Source organism: Lepidochelys olivacea (genome assembly GCF_965140295.1).
Source record: "Lepidochelys olivacea isolate rLepOli2 genome assembly, chromosome: 2".
Taxonomy (NCBI): domain Eukaryota; kingdom Metazoa; phylum Chordata; order Testudines; family Cheloniidae; genus Lepidochelys; species Lepidochelys olivacea.
In genome coordinates this window covers 88,656,998-88,678,939 of record NC_140412.1, presented here as the reverse complement: position 1 = coordinate 88,678,939, position 21,942 = coordinate 88,656,998, and the positions used below count along the sequence as shown (strand labels likewise).

General features: G+C 42.5%; 1 protein-coding gene across 7 annotated transcripts in view; it reads right to left on the bottom strand.

Annotated features, from left to right (window-relative positions):
• Nucleotides 1–21,942, bottom strand: part of PTPRM (protein tyrosine phosphatase receptor type M) — a 685,790-nt gene that overhangs the window by 371,943 nt on the left and 291,905 nt on the right. For all 7 annotated transcript variants that reach the window (XM_084621210.1, XM_084621211.1, XM_084621214.1 and 4 more), the window contains exon 6: nt 15,596–15,770. In XM_084621210.1, coding sequence (XP_084477336.1) covers nt 15,596–15,770 — 175 coding nt within the window. The remainder of the gene's footprint in view (nt 1–15,595; nt 15,771–21,942) is intronic.

Here is a 21,942-nt window from a genome sequence, read left to right as displayed (position 1 = left end):
CCTACCGCCTGAGCTGGTGCAGGGTTCAATTGCAGAGCAGGGAGCTTACCAGCTGTGAAATTGACATTCTTGTCAGTTTCATGGCTGCTGCTATTTCACATTTTGTCTCCAGCTGACACCAGGCTCACAGCTGGAGCACCCTCATTCTGGGTCTGACAGTCTGAGCCAGAGACAAAATGTGAAATAGCAACAGCTGTGACACTGACAAGCATGTCAATTTCTCTGCTCATAGGCTCCCAGTTAGGAAATTGAGCCGCATGCGGGGCTGACAGCTTGGGCTGTTAGTGCCGGGGCACGGGGAGATTGTGGGGCTGACAACCAACAAGCGATGTAAGTAGCATCATCCTAACTACATTCATCTAAGTGCTACGCCTCTCATGGACGTGAAGTTATTGAGTCAATGTAGTGGGTGACTTATGTCAGTGGAATCAAGACAGTGACAGATTTAGCCTGATATAAGGTGTTTTAGTCACCCTAACACTGTAATGTAGATGAGGCCCCGATAACAAACATGGACTTCTCTTACAAAAAGTAAGATAAGTATACTTAATTTATTACTGAAGAACACTTGATGTACACTAAGTATACTAAAAGTCTATTTTCTCCTATGGACTGAGAAGCAAGAGATCTATAAACCTTTATTGGCGAATAGACGCAATCAATCTTTAACCCCTTTTTATATGTTACTGCCAGGCCTAGATCTGTGCCAATAACAATGAGTGCACTTGGATAGTAAATGCCATGCTAAAGTATGGCATCACATCATGGGAAGATACAAGATACATTACGTATTTTCACTTTAATGAGATATTCCCACTGACTCCGTAAGGAAAAACATGGTAAAACTAGACAACAGTCCAAAAGTTCTCCAAAGATGCTTACTAATTATTACTACTTACTACAGACACACAAATCCAGTTTAAAATATAGTGGTAAACTACTACATGTAGAGTACAGCAACAGCCTATAAACCTTTAATTTTTATCAAGAAAAACTATATTATATGTCAGCATCAATATAGGACAAACTCTAGCTTCAGCTTCTGGGGATTAGAAATTTAGTGTAGTTTTATTGACATTATTGTTTCTGAAATATATAAACTATGGCTTCCTGCAGAAACTGTATATCTTTAAATAGTTTTGACTTAATTCAAAATGATTAAGCATCAATTTAAATCATTAGGCTCCTTCTTGAACCAGGATGTGAAATAGAACTTTTATAGAGCATTCTAAGCCATTTATGCAGCCATGCTGAAAGAACAGTTAATTACTTTCAAGTTTCAAATGCTAGTAATGGCTGTTCAACTGCCATCAAAATGCAAACTCAGGAGTCAGGTCATAAAGGTCAGTAGTTACACCAATTCATTTAAAGTCTTACAAGTATTTGAAATAGACATTATTTTATTGCTTTTTCATCCCCTGGGGTATTTTTTCATTCCCCTATGACCAAAGTACAAAATTGGTTAAATTCAGTTGTGTGGTTCCAGCAAAAGCCTGCACATACCATGATTCTACTCTGAAGGTAATCTTCCAGCTAAAGATTGAACACGTATAAAACGCATCTATCATCATACATACTGCACTTATATTTAACTGACAATTGGCTAAAAAATAAGGGTCATGAAGTTAAGTATATAGTGTAATAGAAAATAATTGAAGTAGTCAAGGATACTGTAATGAAAGATAAATGGCTATATTATTACTGCATATTGTAAAATATTAAACTTTATATAATGAACTGATAATGAATGACCATAGTTTTACCCAAGTTATTCCTTCATATAGTTTAGCTTTTCCTCCTTTTCACTAAAAGGGGTATTTCTAGGTATGACAATGAAGAGTTTGGATCAATTATTCAATTAAATACCATACTCTGCATATGTTACAGTTGGCAGCAGCATGCTTTTTTCCCTGGGAGGCAATTTTAGTGGTGGCCATCAAATAGGGTCTCACTAAATATCCTAGTTATTTTCTGATCTATATTTTCCCAGCCATCTATGCCATATATGTGCACTATATCCTAATTTGAAAACAGTTGGCTTAACCAAAATGATACATTTTTAATGGCTGTAGTAATTATGTATATTTACGAAGGGATACACTAATTTATTTTGTGGGGTGTGGGGAGTTTGCAGGTAGCAATATCAGGGCAATAAAACTGTTTAAGTTAGAAAAGGTTATTTCTCACTTAACTCTTATGGATGTAAAGTAAACCAAGCTATTCAATACTGCAACACCCTTTTCAGTTTGGCTTTTAAAATTAAAATATCAATACAGCTTGATAAAGAAAGTTTGTTTCTTCATGGAGCAAATTTAATGGTTTAACAACTCTGGACATGAGAACAGTTGGGGCATTCCAAACCAGTGGTGTGAGGGTGATGGGGCATGTCCAAATAAGAAGAGGAAATACCAAACACTCTCCTGTTACAGCACCAGAAGTTAATGTCCATTGATGGCAGATCAATGGAAAGCTTTAGATAGATGCTATAATGGTGGCCAACACCAAAGGACCAATTAAAGTAAAAATGAGAACAAAAAAACAGTTCACCCAAAATGAAAAGTAGCCTTTTGCTTATCCTAAAGGAGTTACATGCAAAAAAGTAAAATACTAAATACATGCACAGATATGCACTTTTTACATATACATAGAGAGAGGCAGCAATCCCTATATTTAGGCTGCCTTACACTTTTATTATAAAATTCTTCTGAACATTTTTGGAAGAGCTCTAGCACCTCCCTGGTTTTCCATAAGGACTTGAAATTTGGCAGGCAGAATAGCCTTGCAATCAGAGAGTTGCCTTTTCTGTCCTCATGAAAATTTGTTCAGATTTAAATGAGTTACACACTCTTAAAAACAGACATTTCCTGTCTGTTGATTACTTAGTACGGCTTGTTCCAGGACTGCAAGATATCTGACTTCAAAGCAGTCACGCTTTTGTGTTAAGAGAAGCTGTTACTACCCAGTATGGAATCTTGCACATTCTGGGGCTTAAACAGGCTTTTTAAAAAAATTAAATAGCAACTGGTTGAAGAAGCTCAAAGATTTGAATTTCAGAGTTAGTTCCATCAAGATGATTCAGGAGGTAGAGAGCAGGTGAGGTGGTCAAAGCTACATTACAGATATATTCTCACTGAGCCCTGCAATTTTTCACCTTGATCACAGAATCGTAGAAACATAGGGCTGGAAGAGACCACAAGAGGTAATCTAGTCCAGCCCCCTGCACTGAGGCACGATTAAGTATCCCTAAGACCATCCCTGAGAGCTGTTTGTCTAATCTGTTCTTAAAAACCTCCAATGACAGGAATTCTACAACCTCCCTGGGTAACCTATTCCAGTGCTTAACTATTCTTATAGTTAAGGAAAAGCTTTCTAATTTCTAACCTAAATCTCCCTTGCTGCAAACTAAGATGTTTACTTCTTGTCCTACCCTCAGACATAGATAACAATTGATCATCTTCATTATAGCAATCTTTTACATATTTGAAGACTTATGTCCCCCTGAGCTTCTCTTCTCAAGACGAAACTTGCCCATTCTTTCAACCTTTCCTCACAGGTCATATTTTCCAAATCTCTTATTTTTCTTGCTCTCCTCTGGACTCTCTCCAATTTCTCCACATCTTTTAAAGTGTGTGGCCCATAACTGGACACAACACCTCAGCTGAGATCTCACCAAATGTCAAGTCCCTCTCTGAAGCTTGGAGGTGCTACAGCTTTTCAAAGAAAAAGGTCACCACAATTTTGTAACATGGGCAAAACAATGTATTTTTCCTGGCCTCATTCTCAAAAATTATTCAACTGTGGTGTTTTAAATTTTCCAGAAAAATACAGCTCAAGTGTCATGGCTGGTCCGTGGGTGGCCATACCATAATAGTCATAGCCAGAATGTGCAACCATGAGACAGGAGTCAAGAGCTGGCTCTGTCAGAATACCAGGAGGATAGAAGCAGATGACAAACTGGAGATCAGAGCCATGAAGTGAGAATGAGAATGAGGTCAGGTCAGGTCTACCACAGGTGCTGGAACTAGAGGTGCTAGGGGTGCTGCAGCACCCCTAGTTTGAAGTGGTTTCCATTATATACAGGGTTTACAGTTTGGTTCAATGGCTCTCAGCATTCCCACTATACAAATTGCTCCAGCATCCCTGGTCTACCAAGTGGTCAGAGGTAGGAGACAAACCGGAGGTTGGGATGCCAGAAGTGAAGCCATGTCGGGATGCCAGGAAATCAAGCCAGGGAAGCAGGAATGGTTAGACTGTCGCAGGAATGGGTAGCAGGAGCAGGAAGCAAAAGGCACACAGTCCAGAGCCCAGTGGAACCCAGTTGTTCGATCAGCTTCCTGTTCCTGTCGGTGGTTTAAATAGGGCCAGTGGCCAGTCAGCCGCTATGGGATGCCACCAATAGGACCTTGGGGCAGAGTTATCATCAAGCTATAGGCTGCCAGTTGGAAGACTGGAGCATAGGTCCAGGTTCGTGACCCAGGGGTCATGACATCACCCTCTCCTCTAGGGGCACCCTCTGGGTGACATGGATCCAGGTTTCTCAGGGTAGCTCCTTTGGAAGGCCCAAACCAGGGCAGAAGTGTGAACGTTCTCACCAGGCTCCCAAGCATTCCTCTGGGCTGTAACCTTCCTAATCAATTAGATACCATAATTTTCCTTGCTTGATCTTACAGTCAAGGACTTTGTGAACAATGTATTCCTCCTGACCTGTACTTGTAACAGTGGGGGTGGGCTCTATGGGGAAATGTGTTCTTAGCGTAGGTTTAGAAGTAAGACATGAAATATGGGGTGGACTCTATGGGATCGAAGGAGCTGTAGCTGTAAGGTGACCATATTGTTTTGTAGCCAAATCAAGTACAGGCGAAGGAACTGGTAGTCTAGTTTCCGAGACTGTCTGACTACAGAGGTGTTCTGTTGAAAGCCATACTTTTTTCCCTGTGAAGAGGGAGATGGAGACCTGTTGTCCATGTGCCTTTTGTATTCCCCCTACAACTTGTCAAGGTGTCCCTTCACCTCCTCCTCTTGGATATTATGGATGTGTTGTATTAGGTCTGAGTCAGAGGGGTTGGGGGAGAATGTGGGTAGTTGTGGGTGAAATCGGGCGTGGTACCCATAGTTGATAAACAAGGGGCTGTGGCCTGCAGATACATGGTCCACATTATTGTAAGAGAACTCTGCATAGAGTAACAGTGAAGACCAGTCATCCTGGTGATGACTGATGTAGCATCGTAAGTATTGTTCAAGGATCTCATTGATTTTTTCCCATTTAGCTGGTCAGTTGAGGATGGTAGACAGAGGACAGGTGCGCACAAATGCAGGGCTTCAGGCCAGAAGCAGGCAGTAAATTGTGGCCCCCAGTCATAGGTGATGTGATCCAGGAGCCCATGAAGATATATTATGTTGTTTATTCAAAGCCAGGTGGTTTAATCCACGGAGGGTAAACCTGTTCAGGGAATGAAGTGAGACATCTTACAAAACTAATCTACTACTGTGAAACTGGTCATGAAACCACCATGAAGTTCAATAAAATGGCCTCCCAGAGCAGAGATGGGGTGCCCAGAGGTTGGAAGTGTTCACAAGGTTTTTGGCATGAGATCTTGGTGCAGGCCGAAACCTGGCAGGAAGCTACTGTGACAAAGTTCCTCCTCTGCCTTGGGGGGTTCTGCGCTTTCTGGCAGATTTGCTCAGAGGTTCACAGCAGTCCCCTTTTGTTAGTGGCACAAACCTGCCATTCACTCAGCTACCCTCATCACTGGCCAGCATGGGGAAAAGGAGGAGAACAATCCCCACAGTCTCTGCTGGCCCACCTAATGGGTCAGGGGACAGGCCAGAGACCTTCCCCTCTGGTGGGATCCACAGTCCAGGTCAACTCCTCTTATATCAAATAGGGAGTTGCGGGGATGGGGGAACCTGGGCCCCCCCTCTACTCCAGGTTCCAGCCCAGGGCCCTGTGGATTGCAGCTGTCTACAGTGTCTCCTGTAACAGCTGTATGACAGCTACAACTCCCTGGGCTACTTCCCCATGGCCTCCTCCCAACACCTTCTTTACCCTCCCCACAGGACCCTCCTCCTGATGTCTGGTAATGCTTGTACTTCACAGTCCTCCAGCAGTACACCTTCTCACTCTCAGCTTCTTGCGCGCCTCTTGCTCCCAGCTCCTTGCACACACACATCGCTAACTGAAGTGAGGTCCTTTTTAAACCAGGTGCCCTGATTAGCCTGCCTGTCCTCATTGATTCTAGCAGCTTCTTAATTGGCTCTAGGTGTCCTAATGAGCCTGCCTGCCATAATTGATTCCAGCAACTTCCTGATTGTTCTGGAAAAGCCCATTATCTTACTCAGGGGAAAGGGACCGGAGGAATCTGGGACTAATATATCTACCTTCTATCACTGTCCTGTAGCCATCTGGCCTGACCCTGTCACACTACAAAGATCTCGATCTTATAAGGATTGGTCCATCTATGGCTATTAGCCAGGATGGGCAGGAACGGTGTCCCTAGTCTCTGTTTGCCGGAATCTGGGAATGGATGATAGAGAATGGATCACTTGATGATTACCTGTTCTGTTCATTCCCTCTGAAGCACCTGACATTGGCCACTGTCAGAAGACAGGATACTGAGCTAGATGGACTTTTGGTTTGCCCCAGAACGGCCATTCCTATATTCTTATTATGGGGTACTGTGACAGGGTCAGGCCAGATGGCTACAAAAGAGTGATTGAATATAGATACATTAGTTCCAGGTTAAGCAGGTCCCTTTTCCCTGGGTAAAACAACAGGGACTATTCCAGAACAGTCCGAACTTTCTAGAACTAATTTAGGCAGACAGGCTAATTAGGACACCTGTAGCCAATTGGGAAGCTGCTAGAATTAATTAAGGCTAATCAGGACACCCGGTTTAAAAAAGGCTCTCACTCCAGTTAGTGAGGTGTGCGTAAGGAGCTGGGAGTGAGAGGATGTGCTTCTGGAGGACTGAGGAGTACAAGCGTTAACAGACATCAGGAGGAAAGTCCTGCGGTGAGGACAATGAAGGTGTTGGGAGGAGGCCATGGGGAAGTAGCCCAGGGAATTGTAGCTGTCGCGCAGCTGTTCCAGAAGGCACTCTAGACAGCTGCAGTCCACAGGGCCCTGGGCTGGAATCCGGGGTAGAGGGTGGGCCCAGGTTCCCCCCAAACTTCCCAACTCCTGACCCAACACAGGAGCTTCCGCCAGAGGGGAAGGTCTCTGAGCTGGTCCCCGACCCACATGGTGGATCAGCAGAAACTGCAGGGATTGTTCTTACTCCTTTTTTCCCCATGCTGGCCAGTGATGAGGTTTTCTGAGTGAATGGCAGATTTGAGCCACGAAAGTGGCCAAACTGAGGACTGTGAATCTCTGAAGCGAGAAAAATCCGCCAATAAGCGCAGGACTCACCAAGGTAGAGGAGGAACTTTGTCACAGTACATTCAAATCCACCAGAAGAAATGGGACATCGATTGTTAGATTTTATGTTGCCCTAAGTGTCCTGCCAAGGTGGAGTCAAGGCATGGTTATAGACCTGCCAATCTTGCAAGTTCTAGAGAACACAGATGCAGTCCCTTATGAACATGACCCTTCCTGAGTGTTGTGTGGATCTTAATTGATAATGGCCAATGTGCATGGAACTCTGGAGACAAAGGCAAAATGGATGAGCACGAGCAGATCCTGGTGGCAAGCTGCTCTAAGGAAATTATGGGACTTTAGAATGCAGGCTGCCCTAAGCCTGAAGCCTCATCTTTGGGACAAGGTGTCAGCCTTTCCATTTAGAGTTTCAGCACAGTAGGTCAAGGTAAAGTTGAACTGGGAGAAGACTAGGGCCCAACAAAGCTGTTTTTGATTTAGGGCCTTGGCCCTGCACAGGTACTCCAAGTTCTTATGATTGGTAAGCACTTGGATTGAATTGAGGGCCCCTTCCAAGTAGTGTCACCATTTTTGGAAGGGGTCTTAATTAACAGGAGCTTCTTGTCCAAGATCTCACAGTTTTGACCAGCGGGGGTAAGCATCCTTGCATAGTAATCAATAGGGTGCAGCATTAGCTTGCGTCCATGCCTTTGGAAGAGGATTATCCTATTTGCCATACTAGAGGCGTCAGCTTCTACAACAAAAGCTTGCGTTACGTCTGGGGGAGTCAATATTGGAGTGGAGAAGGCAAGTTTCAACTCCTCAAATGCATCCTAGGCCTTGAGCACTCAATGGAACTTGGTGTTTTTCCAGAATAGGGCAGCAAGGGGCTTGGCTTGTTTCAAAAAAATTGAAATGAACCTCCGGTAGAAGTTTGCAAAGCCTAAAAACTGTTGTAGGTCACACACATTGTGGTGGCATATCCACTCGCAGAAAGCCTGAACCTTGCATGGGTCCATCTTGATTCTTTCCAGGGACAGGATGAAACCCAGGAACTCAGTTGAGGTCTGATCAAATGTGTACTTCTCAAATTTAATGTAGAGACCATGTTGTTATAGTCTCTCCAGAACTGTGTGGATGTGAGTGGCATTTTGGTCCAGATAGATAATACATTGATCTTCTCAGACTAAGTATACCACCAAGAACTGGTCCAATAGGTCTTGTAACACATCGTTAATTAAGTGTTGGATCCTCTCTGGGGCATTAGTCAGTCCAAATGGCATTACTAAATATTCAGCATGGCCATAAGGCTCCAAGAGGTTGTCCCTTTCAGACACAGAAGTAATTCTAAGCTCCCCACAGATCCAGTTTTATGAATATGTGAGCAGTCCCAATACGGCCCAACAACTCTGGGATCAAGTGTAGCAGGTAATGGTTCTAGATTGTTATCTGATTTAGGCTCAGAAATCAACACAGAGGCAGAGGCTGACATCTCTCTTTGTAGTTAATAAACTGGTATGGAAAATTTTAGCTCAAAATGTTAACATTTGGCAAAGTTATAAGCAACTGAAGACAGGGTCTTATACTGGAAAGTGTCAGGCAGTGCTATCAGCTCTCCTTATAAGAGAGCCAGGGAGAGAGAAAAACAGGCACAGGCAGGCAGGCATATAAAGAGAATATAAACACTTAGATATACTTAAGCATTCACGATTTCACAACTGTTGACACCCTTGATGACAAGTCTTTAATAATTTCTGAAATCTTGCCCTGGTCTCAAAATGATTTTGCCCTCAGTTTTGGAACACACTCTTTCTTCTAAAGATCCAAAACACATTCAACTCTATTCAAGGTGCTAAATCTTCCATTTGACAAAATGCAGAAATAAGAGCTACCGATGGTACAGATGGCTTCCCTTCTATGCCCTTACTTAAAAACCCAGCAGATCTCCTTCTAACCAGTCTGAAACCTAGGTTTACCTTGTTTGAACTCAATAAGCAGTTTGTATTCTAATAATCTGATGCCCTTCTCAGAAAGATTAAATTTAGGAGAACAGAATGAACCTATGTTGGATCTGACCACTATTAGAAAAGTTCAACCCATGGACCATATGTAGAAGACTAATTTACTTTACGAAATACACTTAATCAATTCCACCCCACTCTTTTCCTTTCTGTTCAGTGTTTGATTACTTTTATGTCACCTATTAGAAAAGAGCTGTTGTTTTTTACAATAAGCAGGTGATCTGACAAGACCAATTTCATGGCTCACATTAGACAAAGATAAAGTGACATTTCAATCCAATTCCCTGACAAACAGATGAGGATATTGTGTAGTCTGAACACACAAAATGACAAGTCACTGACTCAGTTCAGTCTTTTCCATCAGAATAAACAGTTAGGTAAATTGAAAAGTTTCCTTTTAGGATTCATTTAAATGAAGCCATCGATACTTTTATTCATTTTCATATAAAAGACAGACAAGATGTACAAACAACAGTCTTTGTCTTTTCTTCTTGATGTGTGGAGACCTGATACATTATTTAATGGCAAACTTTTTGTTCACTAACCAGGCAATATTCATATTTACCATAATAATAATGTACAACAATAACGTACCATTGGGGGTTAATTGCAGCTCTTTAATGGCTTTCCCCCCATATACTAAAGGCTATATTACACCCATCTCTGCTCAGATACACAAGTTTAGCGTAAGGATGCAAGGAGCTTTTCTATCCCGGCACATGGGCCAGGCACAATTAGGGTTGCCAACGCTCCCTGTTTCACCAGGAGTCTCCCAGAATCAGGCCCTACCTCTGAGGCTATTGAAGCCAAACCATACGTTTTAGGTACTGAAAGTCTGGGGGCGCAGCAGGGCTAAAGGAGGCTCCCTGCCTGCCCTGGCCCTGTGCTGCTCCCGAAAGCGGCTGGCACATCCCTGCAGCCCCTGAGGCGGGGGCGAGGGGCAGGTATCTCCACGCGTTGCCCCCGCCACCAGCGCTGACTCAGCAGCTCCCACTGGCTGGGAACTGTGGCCAACAGGAGCTGGGGGGTGGCGATTGCGGGCGTAGGTGGCGTACAGAGCCCCCTGTTCCCCCCAGGGGCCACAGGGACATGCCAGCTGCTTCTGGGAGTGGTGCAGAGCCAGGACAGGCAAGGGAGCCTGCTTTAGCCCCACTGAGCCACCTCCCGGGAGCCACCTGAGGTAAGCACCTCTTGTCCGAAGCCTGCACCTCAAGCCCCCTCCTGCACCCCAAGCCCCTACCCCAGCCCGGTGACAGTGAGTGAGCATGGGGGAGAGCGAGCAATGGAGGGAGAGGGAATGTAGTGAGCAGGGCGGGGCCTGGGAGAAGGGGCAGGGATTTGTGAGATTAGACAGTTAGCAACCCTAGGCACAAACCCAGTTCTTGTGCTCCCATGACTGGCTCCCCAGCCCAAAGGAGTTAGTCGTCTTTCCATTAACTCCCCCACTCTGGGGGCACTAGGGCCTGGATGGTGCCTTCCTCCCACCACATGGCCTGGGGAAAAAACTGTGTAGAGGAGCCAGACTCCAGATGGTAGAGGCAGAAACAGCCAAAACAGGGACCCTTGGAAACTCAGAGAGCTTTCTACAATGTTGCCTGGATTTTCTCTGCCCTGTGCTGATTGGCTGTTTGCACCAACCCTCACCCTCCTTCTCCCTCACCATCTGTTCACCTAAGTGTCACTCCTTACATGCTCCTCTTATCCACTTTTCCCCTGCCCTGTACACCCTTCCCACCTTCCCTTTTCTTTCCATTCACAGTTGATCACTTCCTCCTCCTCATGCCCCCTTCACTGAGCTTCTGTGGCATTATACTCTCATGACTTCCTCTTACCTTACTGACCCAGCTTTCAGCATTTCCTTCAGGGCTCATTCTCCAGTCCCTCCCTCTCTTTGTTGGAGTCCTACATATTTCCATTATAGGCCACATCCTCTTCTTCCTCTACTTACTTCCCCCGTGGGCTCATTCAATCCCACATGTCTGTGCTGACTCCCACCTCTTCTGCTGTATTCTTTCCTTTTCTCCATCTGTCCATTCTAACTACCTAGATATGTTTTATACCGCACCCACCAACACAATATCTTACAAGTGCCCTGTTTATCCACAGGCTACACTTACAGCAGCCTCCTTACCTCAGGCTGTCTTTCCCCTTTCCAGTTTATATTCCTGCATTGGGAAAATGGTCCACACCTAGGGTATCTGTACTTCAAATACTGTCATCCTACTCTTCTCTGAGCTCTCCACATCCTCCCGTCCACTCCTCTCTGATCCACCAAAGAACATGCTCTTCTCCCATTTCCTCTCCTCTCATAGTCCAGCTGATCAATTCCTCAACCAACTTCTCCTTTCCATCTGGCCTAAATTCAAACTCCTGGTCCTCACCTTCAGCATCTGATCTCATAGTAAACTCCCTATCTCATTCTCTGCCTCATCTTTTCTCCTAATTGATTCTTTGGCCTTTTTTTTTGGTTACAATCCTTCTTTCATACAACTCCATGCATTTAGACTCTATCTACCATACTATCTGATCACGTGCCTTCTTTCTGGCCTTCCAATCCCTCCTTAAAACTAGGTTTCAGAGTAGCAGCTGTGTTAGTCTGTATCTGCAAAAAAGAAAAGGAGTACTTGTGGCACCTTAGAGACTAACAAATTTATTTGAGCATAAGCTTTCATGAGCTACAGCTCACTTCATCGGATGCATTAAGTGGAAAATACAGTGGGGAGATTTATATACACTGGAAACCTGGAAATCCTGGACGCCCCATCATCTCAGGCATTGGCACCCTGACAGCAGGATTGTCTGGCTATGTAGACTCCCTCCTCAGGCCCTACGCTACCAGCACTCCCAGCTATCTTCAAGACACCACTGACTTCCTGAGGAAACTACAATCCATCGGTGATCTTCCTGAAAACACCATCCTGCCCACTATGGATGTAGAAGCCCTCTACACCAACATTCCACACAAAGATGGACTACAAGCCATCAGCAACACTATCCCCGATAATGTCACGGCAGGCCTGGGGGCTGAACTTTGTGACTTTGTCCTCACCCATAACTATTTCACATTTGGGGACAATGTATACCTTCAAATCAGCGGCACTGCTACGGGGACTCGCATGGCCCCACAGTATGCCAACATTTTTATGGCTGACTTAGAACAACGCTTCCTCAGCTCTCGTCCCCTAATGCCCCTACTCTACTTGTGCTACATTGATGACATCTTCATAGTCTGGACCCATGGAAAAGAAGCCCTTGAGGAATTCCACCATGATTTCAACAATTTCCATCCCACCATCAACCTCAGCCTGGACCAGTCCACACAAGAGATACACTTCCTGGACACGACAGTGCTAATAAGCGATGGTGACATCAACACCACCCTATACCAGAAACCTACTGACCGCTATGCCTACCTATCTGCCTCCAGCTTTCATCCAGACCATATCACACGATCCATTGTCTACAGCCAATCTCTACGATACAACCGCATTTGCTCCAACCCCTCAGACAGAGACAAACTCCTACAAGATCTCTATCAAGCGTTCTTACAACTACAATACCCACCTGCTGAAATGAAGAAACAGATTGACAGAGCCAGAAGATTACCCAGAAGTTACCTACTACAGGATGGGCCCAACAAAGAAAATAACAAAGCCACGAGCCATCACCTTCAGCCCCCAACTAAACCCACCTCTCCAACGCATCATCAAGGATCTACAACCTATCCTGAAGGATGACTCATCATTCCCACAGATCTTGGGAGACAGGCCAGTCCTTGCTTACAGACAGCCCCCTCAACCTGAGGCAAATACTCACCAGCAACCACACACCACACAACAGAACCACTAACCCAGGAACCTATCCTTGCAACAAAGCCTGTTGCCAACTGTGTCCACATATCTATTCAGGGGACTAATCTATTCATAGGGCCTAATCACATCAGCCACACTATCAGAGGCTCGTTCACCTGCACATCTACCAATGTGATATATGCCATCATGTGCCAGCAATGCCCCTCTGCCATGTACATTGGTCAAACTGGACAGTCTCTACGTAAAAGCATAAATGGACACAAATCAGACGTCAAGAATGATAACATTCAAAAACCAGTCAGAGAACACTTCAATCTCTCTGGTCACTCGATTACAGACCTAAAAGTGGCAATTCTTCAACAAAAAAACTTCAAAAACAGACTCCACCAAGAGACTGCTGAATTGGAATTAATTTGCAAACTGGATACAATTAACTTAGGCTTGAATAAAGATTGGGAGCAGATGGGTCATTACACCAAGTAAAACTATTTCCCCAGGTTTATTCCCCACCCCACCCCCGCTGTTCCTCAGACGTTCTTGTCAACTGCTGAAAATGGCCCACCTTCATTATCACTGCAAAAGGTTCTCCCCTTCCCCCCCCCCCCCGGGCTCTCCTGCTGGTAATAGCTCATCTTACCTGATCACTCTCGTTACAGTGTGTATGATAACACCCATTGTTTCATGTTCTCTGTGTATATAAATCTCCTCACTGTATTTTCCACTGATGCATCTGATGAAGTGAGCTGTAGCTCATGAAAGCTTATGCTCAAATACATTTGTTAGTCTCAAAGGTGCCACAAGTACTCCTTTTCTTTTTCCTTAAAACTAGTGTCTTCTGCATAGACTTTCTATGCTGATTTCAGAAACATGGTCTCTTGAGTGTTCTTGAACCTCGAATGTTTTCCCAGGTCTGATTTGTTGTGCCACATATTGTATTCCTCTAAATATTACAAGTTTTTCAGGTGAGGGAGTATGTCTTTAAATAAGTTCTGTGAAGTACCACATATGTTTAGAGCAGTATACAAATGAACAGCTACAGAGCTGTGCATATTTTCTCCATAACTAACTAGTGGATCCATTCAGAAGAAGTGTTAACCTGTTGCTTAAGGCCAAAGAGCCCTGATCACAGATTAAGGGAGCAGAGTTTATCAAAATTAAATTCCCTTCCCCTACTACTCCCTGTTCTGGACTTTTCTTCTTCTTTCACATCAGCTGCAACACTGGGGCCATACAGCTCATGTGAGTTATGATACTGACTCAAAAAGAAGAGAAAGATGGGCCCTCTTTAGCTTAGAGGATGCTATTTTTTAAAAATCTGCTATTGTGATTGGGGTTCCTTTCCCCTCACCAGTTCTGATCCCAACTTCTGGGGGATTTGGTGGGGGGACACTCCCTATGTCCCCATTCACCCACCAAATAAGATTTTAGTTTCTTTGGAGGCGAAAGGAAAGAAAGACGATAAGTCAGTCTTCAGTCTCAGGCCCTCTTCTTGTCTGCTAAGTATCGAGCTGTCAGCCAGAGAGATGTAACACGTTTAGGTGGCGCGGAGCTTTATAAAACATATCAGTTAATGGCATATCATACAAGTCATACAAGAACTGACCCCACCCCATTTTAGCTGTTGGGTTCCTGTTCACTATCTATAGCATTTGGCCTCATCTGTGACTACTCCCTTTAGAAAGTGGGAGTCATGAACAGATTAGATGGCCATTGTTATGGGTAAGTACTCTTCAGACTCAGGATCAACCTCCATGTTACAGTACCCCACAGAGCTTCCAAGAACCAGCTGCTATAGAATCTGTATTTCTCTGAAAAGATCCCAAATGTATTCTCTCAAAAACCGGATATAAAAAGAAGTAAGCAAAATGTAATTTAAATAGAATGCAATATAATTGTATCAGCACTGTTTTCTATGATGCAATTGGTCAACTTTGTATACATTCATTTCACATTTTGAACTTTTTCTGACGTTTTTAAAACCTCCCATATGCTGAATATTTATATTTTAAGAGTTTTCCTTTATTTTTTCATACCTCACACTAAATACATTTTTAGGATGCAGCCTCCACATAGGAGATAGGTTGCCAGGAACATTCATTCCATTTCAGAAGAATCATCTAAATGTACATTTAAAAATACATATATTTTTAAATAATGCTTTTCGTACACAAGCAGTAGTAGTATTTAATAAATAACCCTTCAGGATGGCATTTCCCACCAGTCTGTAAGAGCAGGACAGAATCTTGAGATTTACATAAAAATGGTCTGATTCACAGGTCTTTTTTACTGAGCCTCTCATTGACTTTAATGGGCAATGGGTGACATACTTAAATTGCAATTGCATGCTCTTATTTCATACACCAAACATGTACATATTATAAATAAATACATATGATATTCTGAAATACCTTTGACTATCAATTCTGCATAGCTTGATACTCCAGCTCCTCCTTCTGTGCGAATCATGCAGCGGTAATTGCCAGCATCTCGCTTTGTAGCGTTCACCACGTTAAAAAAAGCTACGAATCGGCGATCATTAGACACCTTTATGTCCTTCAAAGGTGCATCCCTTACATAAATGCCCTAGAGTAAGACACAAAAGTAAAAATGTTGTTTTAAAATAAAAACATTTATTGGAAAACAACTTTATTTCTCCAACTCTCTCAAAAGAGGGGGGAAAAGCAGAGGTCACAAAATGTTAAATTTAAAGACATTTCCAACATATAACATTTCTGTTCTATTCCAATTAGGGTTAAAACAACAGCAGTAGGCAATCATTCACCTGGAACAACTGGCAAGGCTGCTCGTCTGTACTCTTTATAGATGAATGAGTACACAGATTTAAGAGCAATAGCACTTATTTGCTTGGTTTATTTGTATTCAAGATATTAAAGAATTTTTTTAAAGCGATGTGCAAATCAATATGCCCTAAATCTTTCCTCCTTTCCCCAGACCTGCTGATAAGCACATGGATCTTCCCCAGCCTGCATGTAAGGGAAACAGCTTCTCTCATGGCCCTGTCCTTGCCTAGAGCCACTATTTGATTTGGGTATCCATACAACTGGGGTGAAAGAAGGTACATGCATTACATATCATTACATGTATCCGGGATAGTTTAAACTTTAGATAACACTTAGTCCTGCCACTGCAGGACACTTGACTAGATGACCTCTCAAAGTCCCTTTCAGTCCTATGATTCTATGATTATCCTAACTGTAAACTAGCAAGAAATTGTCAAGAAAGTTAATACAGGCTCAGGCTACATTACTAGAGCTTGTCATGAATTTTTCAACAAAACATTTTTTGCCAGAAAATACTTATTCGTCAAAAGCGAAACTTTTTTCTGAAATGTGTCAGTTTCAACATAACTGTAATCGGAAAGATGGAAAGGCTTTCCAGGTCCAGGTTGGAATTTCTGGTCAAAACCAAAGAAAGAGACAGAGATCCCTTGCAGATTAGCGAATAGCCTTGTGGTTAGGTTATTCACCTGGACTGCAGGAGACGCTAGTTCAAACCTCTGCTCCAAAGGAAGGAAGGACTTGAACTGCAATACCCACTTCTTACGTGAGTGCTCTAACACTACTGGTTATTGGGGGGAAGGGCCCTGGAGGTATCTGCCTGTCATATTGTTTGAGAAAATTGTCAAAAGCATTCAGTGTCCCAATCTGGAATGAAAACAAATGTTGAAACCTCAACATTTTCTGCAAAATGGAATTCTTGTTTTCTGCCCAGCACTATTTATTCCCCATACTATGTGCTCCTTTGAACCGTGGAGCATCCCACTTACCACCAAATTTCCAGTGATCCTGTCAGAACTGGAGTCTCAAGACTGACGCAGAGGCACAGAGCCTCATAATGAATCTCTTAGGCTTCAGGGGGAGGGGGACCTGCAGTTTCTGAGAACTGAACCCTTTCTTATTCTGAATTTCTACAGGATTGAAAGGAAACATCATTCCCCTAGCAGAAGAATTCACAGAAAACCCAGAGAGGAATCTTGTAGCGTTTTAGGCCCTCGGTGCCATTTTTTCTGCAGAGGGGCATGCAGCAGCCTATACCATTTAACTGTATTTGTTGTTTTTGTTATGTTCCTGTGACTTTATTTAAGAACACAGAGCAGGCTACAAAACTGTATGAACTATCTAAGACAGCTAGCCCTCTCTGTTTTCTATCCTAGGAATTTGTAGTTTGTGTTGCAAAATTTAAGATCCAGTAAGGAAATGCTGAGCTCAGTTTGTTAATTATCATGTTTAGTTGTCAACATATTGAAAAAAGAAAGGAGTACTTGTGGCACCTTAGAGACCAACAAATTTATTTGAGCATAAGCTTTCGTGAGCTACAGCTCACTTCATCGGATGCATTCACTGGAAAATACAGTGGGGAGATTTTATATACACAGAGAACATGAAACAATGGGTGTTACCATACAGGCTGTAACAAGAGTGATCAGGAAAGGTGAGCTATTACCAGCAAGAGAGTGGGGGCCGGAAGGAACCTTTTGTAGTGATAATCAAGATGGGCCATTTCCAGCAGTTGACAAAAATATATGAGGAACAGTAGGGAGGAGGGAATAAACAAGGGGAAATAGTTTTACTTTGTATAATGACACATCCACTCCCAGTCTTTATTCAAGCCTAAGTTAATTGTATCCAGTTTGCAAATTAATTCCAATTCAGCAGTCTCTCGTTGGAGTCTGTTTCTGAAGATTTTTGTTGAAGAATTGCCACTTTTAGGTCTGTAATCGAGTGACCAAAGAGATTGAAGTGTTCTCCGACTGGTTTTTGAATGTTATTAAGAATTTTTATTTATATATATATATATATGTTAATATAATATATATAGCTCACGAAAACGTATGCTCAAATAAATTTGTTAGTCTCTAAGGTGCCACAAGTGCTCCTTTTCTTTTTGCGGATACAGACTAACACAGCTGCTACTCTGAAACATATTGAAAGTAACCTTAAAATACTGTTAATAGCCATTGAAAGCTGCAAATAATAATCACATTAAATTGGTTATTGTACATAATTCATGAAGCCAGAGTCAATGTTAATCACAGTATTAATGCCAATGTAGCAGGATATTACACAGAAAATAATGATTTGCATTATTTTAATGAGTACGGTAATATAATGTCATTTCTCTTTTAAATGTAAATTTGTGGTGACAGCATTGTAATTTAAAATTTTAGAAGTATGTACGATTCCCAAAGTGGAAAACTGAGAGAGCCATTGTTTAAAAATTATTTATCCCCGTATCTGAGCACGACTTGAGGCAATTACCAGCTCCTTAAAATTCCTAGAAATCTTTTTCCCTGCCGGAGTGACATCACAATTACTATAAGCAAAGCTCAGAAAGAACCATTTCAAGCCAAACCATTATTTTCATTCCCTTTGCTTATGGTAGTTGTGATGTCATTCTGGCACAAAGACTAGGAAGTTAGCAGATAAGTTTAATTTGGAATTCAGGGAATTAATAATGTTTGAAGTGCAGTACTAATTTCATTTTTAACACAAGTCAGTCAGTGATTTAGGCCTAATTATCAGAGTTGCTGAGCAATAAGAGTTGCCACTGATTTCAAGTAGAGTTCTGTGTACGCAGCACCTACATCTTCTTCCTTTCTAACCTACTAAAAAATGTGAAAAATATAATTTAGACACAAGACAGACAGGCACAAAAAAAAAACAGGCTGAAAGACTCATCTTGTGGACTGCTTTGGGACTCTTTAAGAGTAGGCGAGCGTTGTGAGTAAAGCAGATAACGGGCTTAGACTCATGGTCCTGACTAGCCAGAAGTTTATTGGATTGTCTCAATTACAACAGAACTGCAGAACTATTGAAGTATATTGAAAATTATTTCTAGCTAACATGATGGTATTTCTTCATGGCATAATGAGATGAACAGTTTGTTTTGCAGGAGAAACAGCAAAAGGATGGCAATTTAGCCTCTGGGAGGAGAAAATACATTTTACTCACTCACTGACTTTAGATGGTAGGAGTAGAGAAGAAACAGATGGCTAGATTACCCTGTCCTTGCAACTGTGAAGCGGGTGAAGGATCATAAGAAACTCCCAACCACTGGCCTTTTGCCCTCATGGAGGATCAAGTCACATTCATATTCCCCGTACTTGGTAGCGCTCAGGTCCTAATCCCTCCTATTGCAAGGGCACAAGTCACTCCAAAGGGAGGTCAGGAGAGATGGCGCTATGACTTTACATAACCTTCACATCCATTTGCACAGCTAGAAAACAGAGAGGAGAGACGGCTAGACCAGGCAAAAGCGTGGTTTATACTGCATAGTCTTCCCCTTTCTCCCAGGACTGGGAAAGGATTGTCCCTTGACAGGTCCCCTTGGAGGTCTTCCTGGGGTTGTGCCACTCCATTCCTCCTGCAATACAGACTAGATCGTAATATACACAAAGGGCATGTCTATACTGCACAAAAAGGTGTGTTGTTAATGCAGGTTAAAATAGCCATGAAAACATGGCAACTCATCTTTTAACTTGGTGAGCAGCTTGAGCTTGGGTTAACAGCTACAAATAGCACCACGGATGTTGCAGTACTGGCAGTGGCTCAGGTTGGCGTCTTGACTCCAATTCCACCCAACCACCCTTAGGTCTGATCTGGAGTGGCTAGCCCGAGCTGCCATCCTACCACACTGTCCACGCTGCTATTTTTAGCACACTAAGTCAAGTGGAGCTAGCACAAGTCTATCTGAACAGGGAACCACATTGCTCAACTGCAGTGTAGACATACCCATAGAGGCTTTAACTCAAGCTGCTCATGTGAGCGCTGAATTGAGTCGCTGTGTCTTCACTGTCATTTTAATCCAAATTAGCTAACACAGGTTAGCTAACCTGAGTTAACAACTGTCATAAATATAAAGGGAAGGGTAAACACCTTTAAAATCCCTCCTGGCCAGAGGAAAAACCCTTTCAACTGTAAAGGGTTAAGAAGCTAAAGGTAACCTCGCTGGCACCTGACCAAAATGACCAATGAGGAGACAAGATACTTTCAAAAGCTGGGGGGAGGGAAAAACAAAACCTCTCTGTCTGGGTGATGCTTTTGCTGGGGACAGAACAGGAATGGAGTCTTAGAACTTAGTAAGTAATCTAGCTAGATATGCGTTAGATTCTGATTCCTTTAAATGGCTGAGAAAATAAGCTGTGCTGAATGGAATGTAGATTCCTGCTTTTGTGTCTTTTTGTAACTTAAGGTTTTGCCTAGAGGGATTCTCTGTGTTTTGAATCTAATTACCCTGTAAGGTATTTACCATCCTGATTTTACAGAGGTGATTCTTTTTACTTTTTCTTCTATTAAAATTCTTCTTTTAAGAAACTGAATGCTTTTTCATTGTTCTTAAAAGCCAATGGTTTGGGTTTGTGTTCACCTATGCAAATTGGTGAGGAATTTTATCGAATCTTCCCCAGGAAGGGGGGTGTAAGATTTGGGAGGATTTTTTTTTGGGGGGGGAGGCATTTCCAAACGGGCTCTTTCCAAATTATATCCCTGTTAGACATTTGGTGGTGGCAGCGATAAGTCCAAGGGCAAAAGGTAAAATAGTTTGTACCTTGGGGAAGTTTTAACCTAAGCTGGTAAAAGTAAGTTTAGGAGGTTTTCATGCAGGTCCCCACATCTGTTCCCTAGAGTTCAGAGTGGGGAAGGAACCTTGACAACAACACATACCTTTTGTTTGTTTTGTGGTTCAGACATACCTAAAGTAAAATATGGGAAGTTCAAGAAGAAAATTGTCTTACATCTGGTTCTAAAGGGCACATTTGATATCTCTGTGGATATGTAAAATGAGAAACTAAAATGATTTATGCATTTGAGAGACTAACTGCAGAGTTTATTATAACTTATAACCTATTGTTCCACTGGGATCCTGCCATCCTTTAAGCCTCTGGTGGGTTCTCATACACAAGCTCATTTGCCTGATTTCTAATATCCCACTTCCTGCCCCAAAAAAGGGAAAATGGTTTGATCACGTGTGGGAAGTTTTAGCCCTATTCTATGTGGGAACTTTTAGCCCTATATTGATATAAGAATAGTGCAAAAGCTATTCTTATATCAATAATCTTGACTGAAACTAGAGGCACATGGAGCACATTTTCATGAGTGCAATCTAGTCCATTCTCTTGCTCAAATAAACACTATACGTGAAACTTATCAAATGGAGCACACCTTTGCCACAGATGATTCTTCACATTTTCAGCTCCCTTAAGAATACAGAGTTCAGCAAATAGGTTGTTTCTGGTTGCTCTAAAATTCACAAATGACTTCCAGAACAAGACTTATTTATTGCTAACTTTACTGAAGAACATTAAGACAGTTATTGACTATTGTTAAAAGGATATTAGTAATCATTAACCTTAACTGTTTTTTTTTTACTTTTTTTTCCTATTGAAAGAGCTCTAGTTCTAAGTCACCAGTTTAGTGAGACTGGCAGAACTCAAACAGTGATGAAATAAATCATTAACATGAGATTCCACTGTAGATCTCAGAAAACCCCTCCCAGCATTTTTTCATTTTCATCCTTTTAGAAAAATCATCAAAATATCAAAGGAAATTTAGTGTCAGTGAATGGTGTTAGATTGATGTCCCAGGGAACACCATTCCTGTCATCCAAAGAAAAAGTACAGTACAGAGATAGTAATCTCCCCTATGCCTCCCAACCCTTGACCTAAAGAGGCAACAGCCAATGGAAAAGAGGGTTATTCTGTGTAATGCAGCATGAACAGAGAGGATTGGTAAGGAAT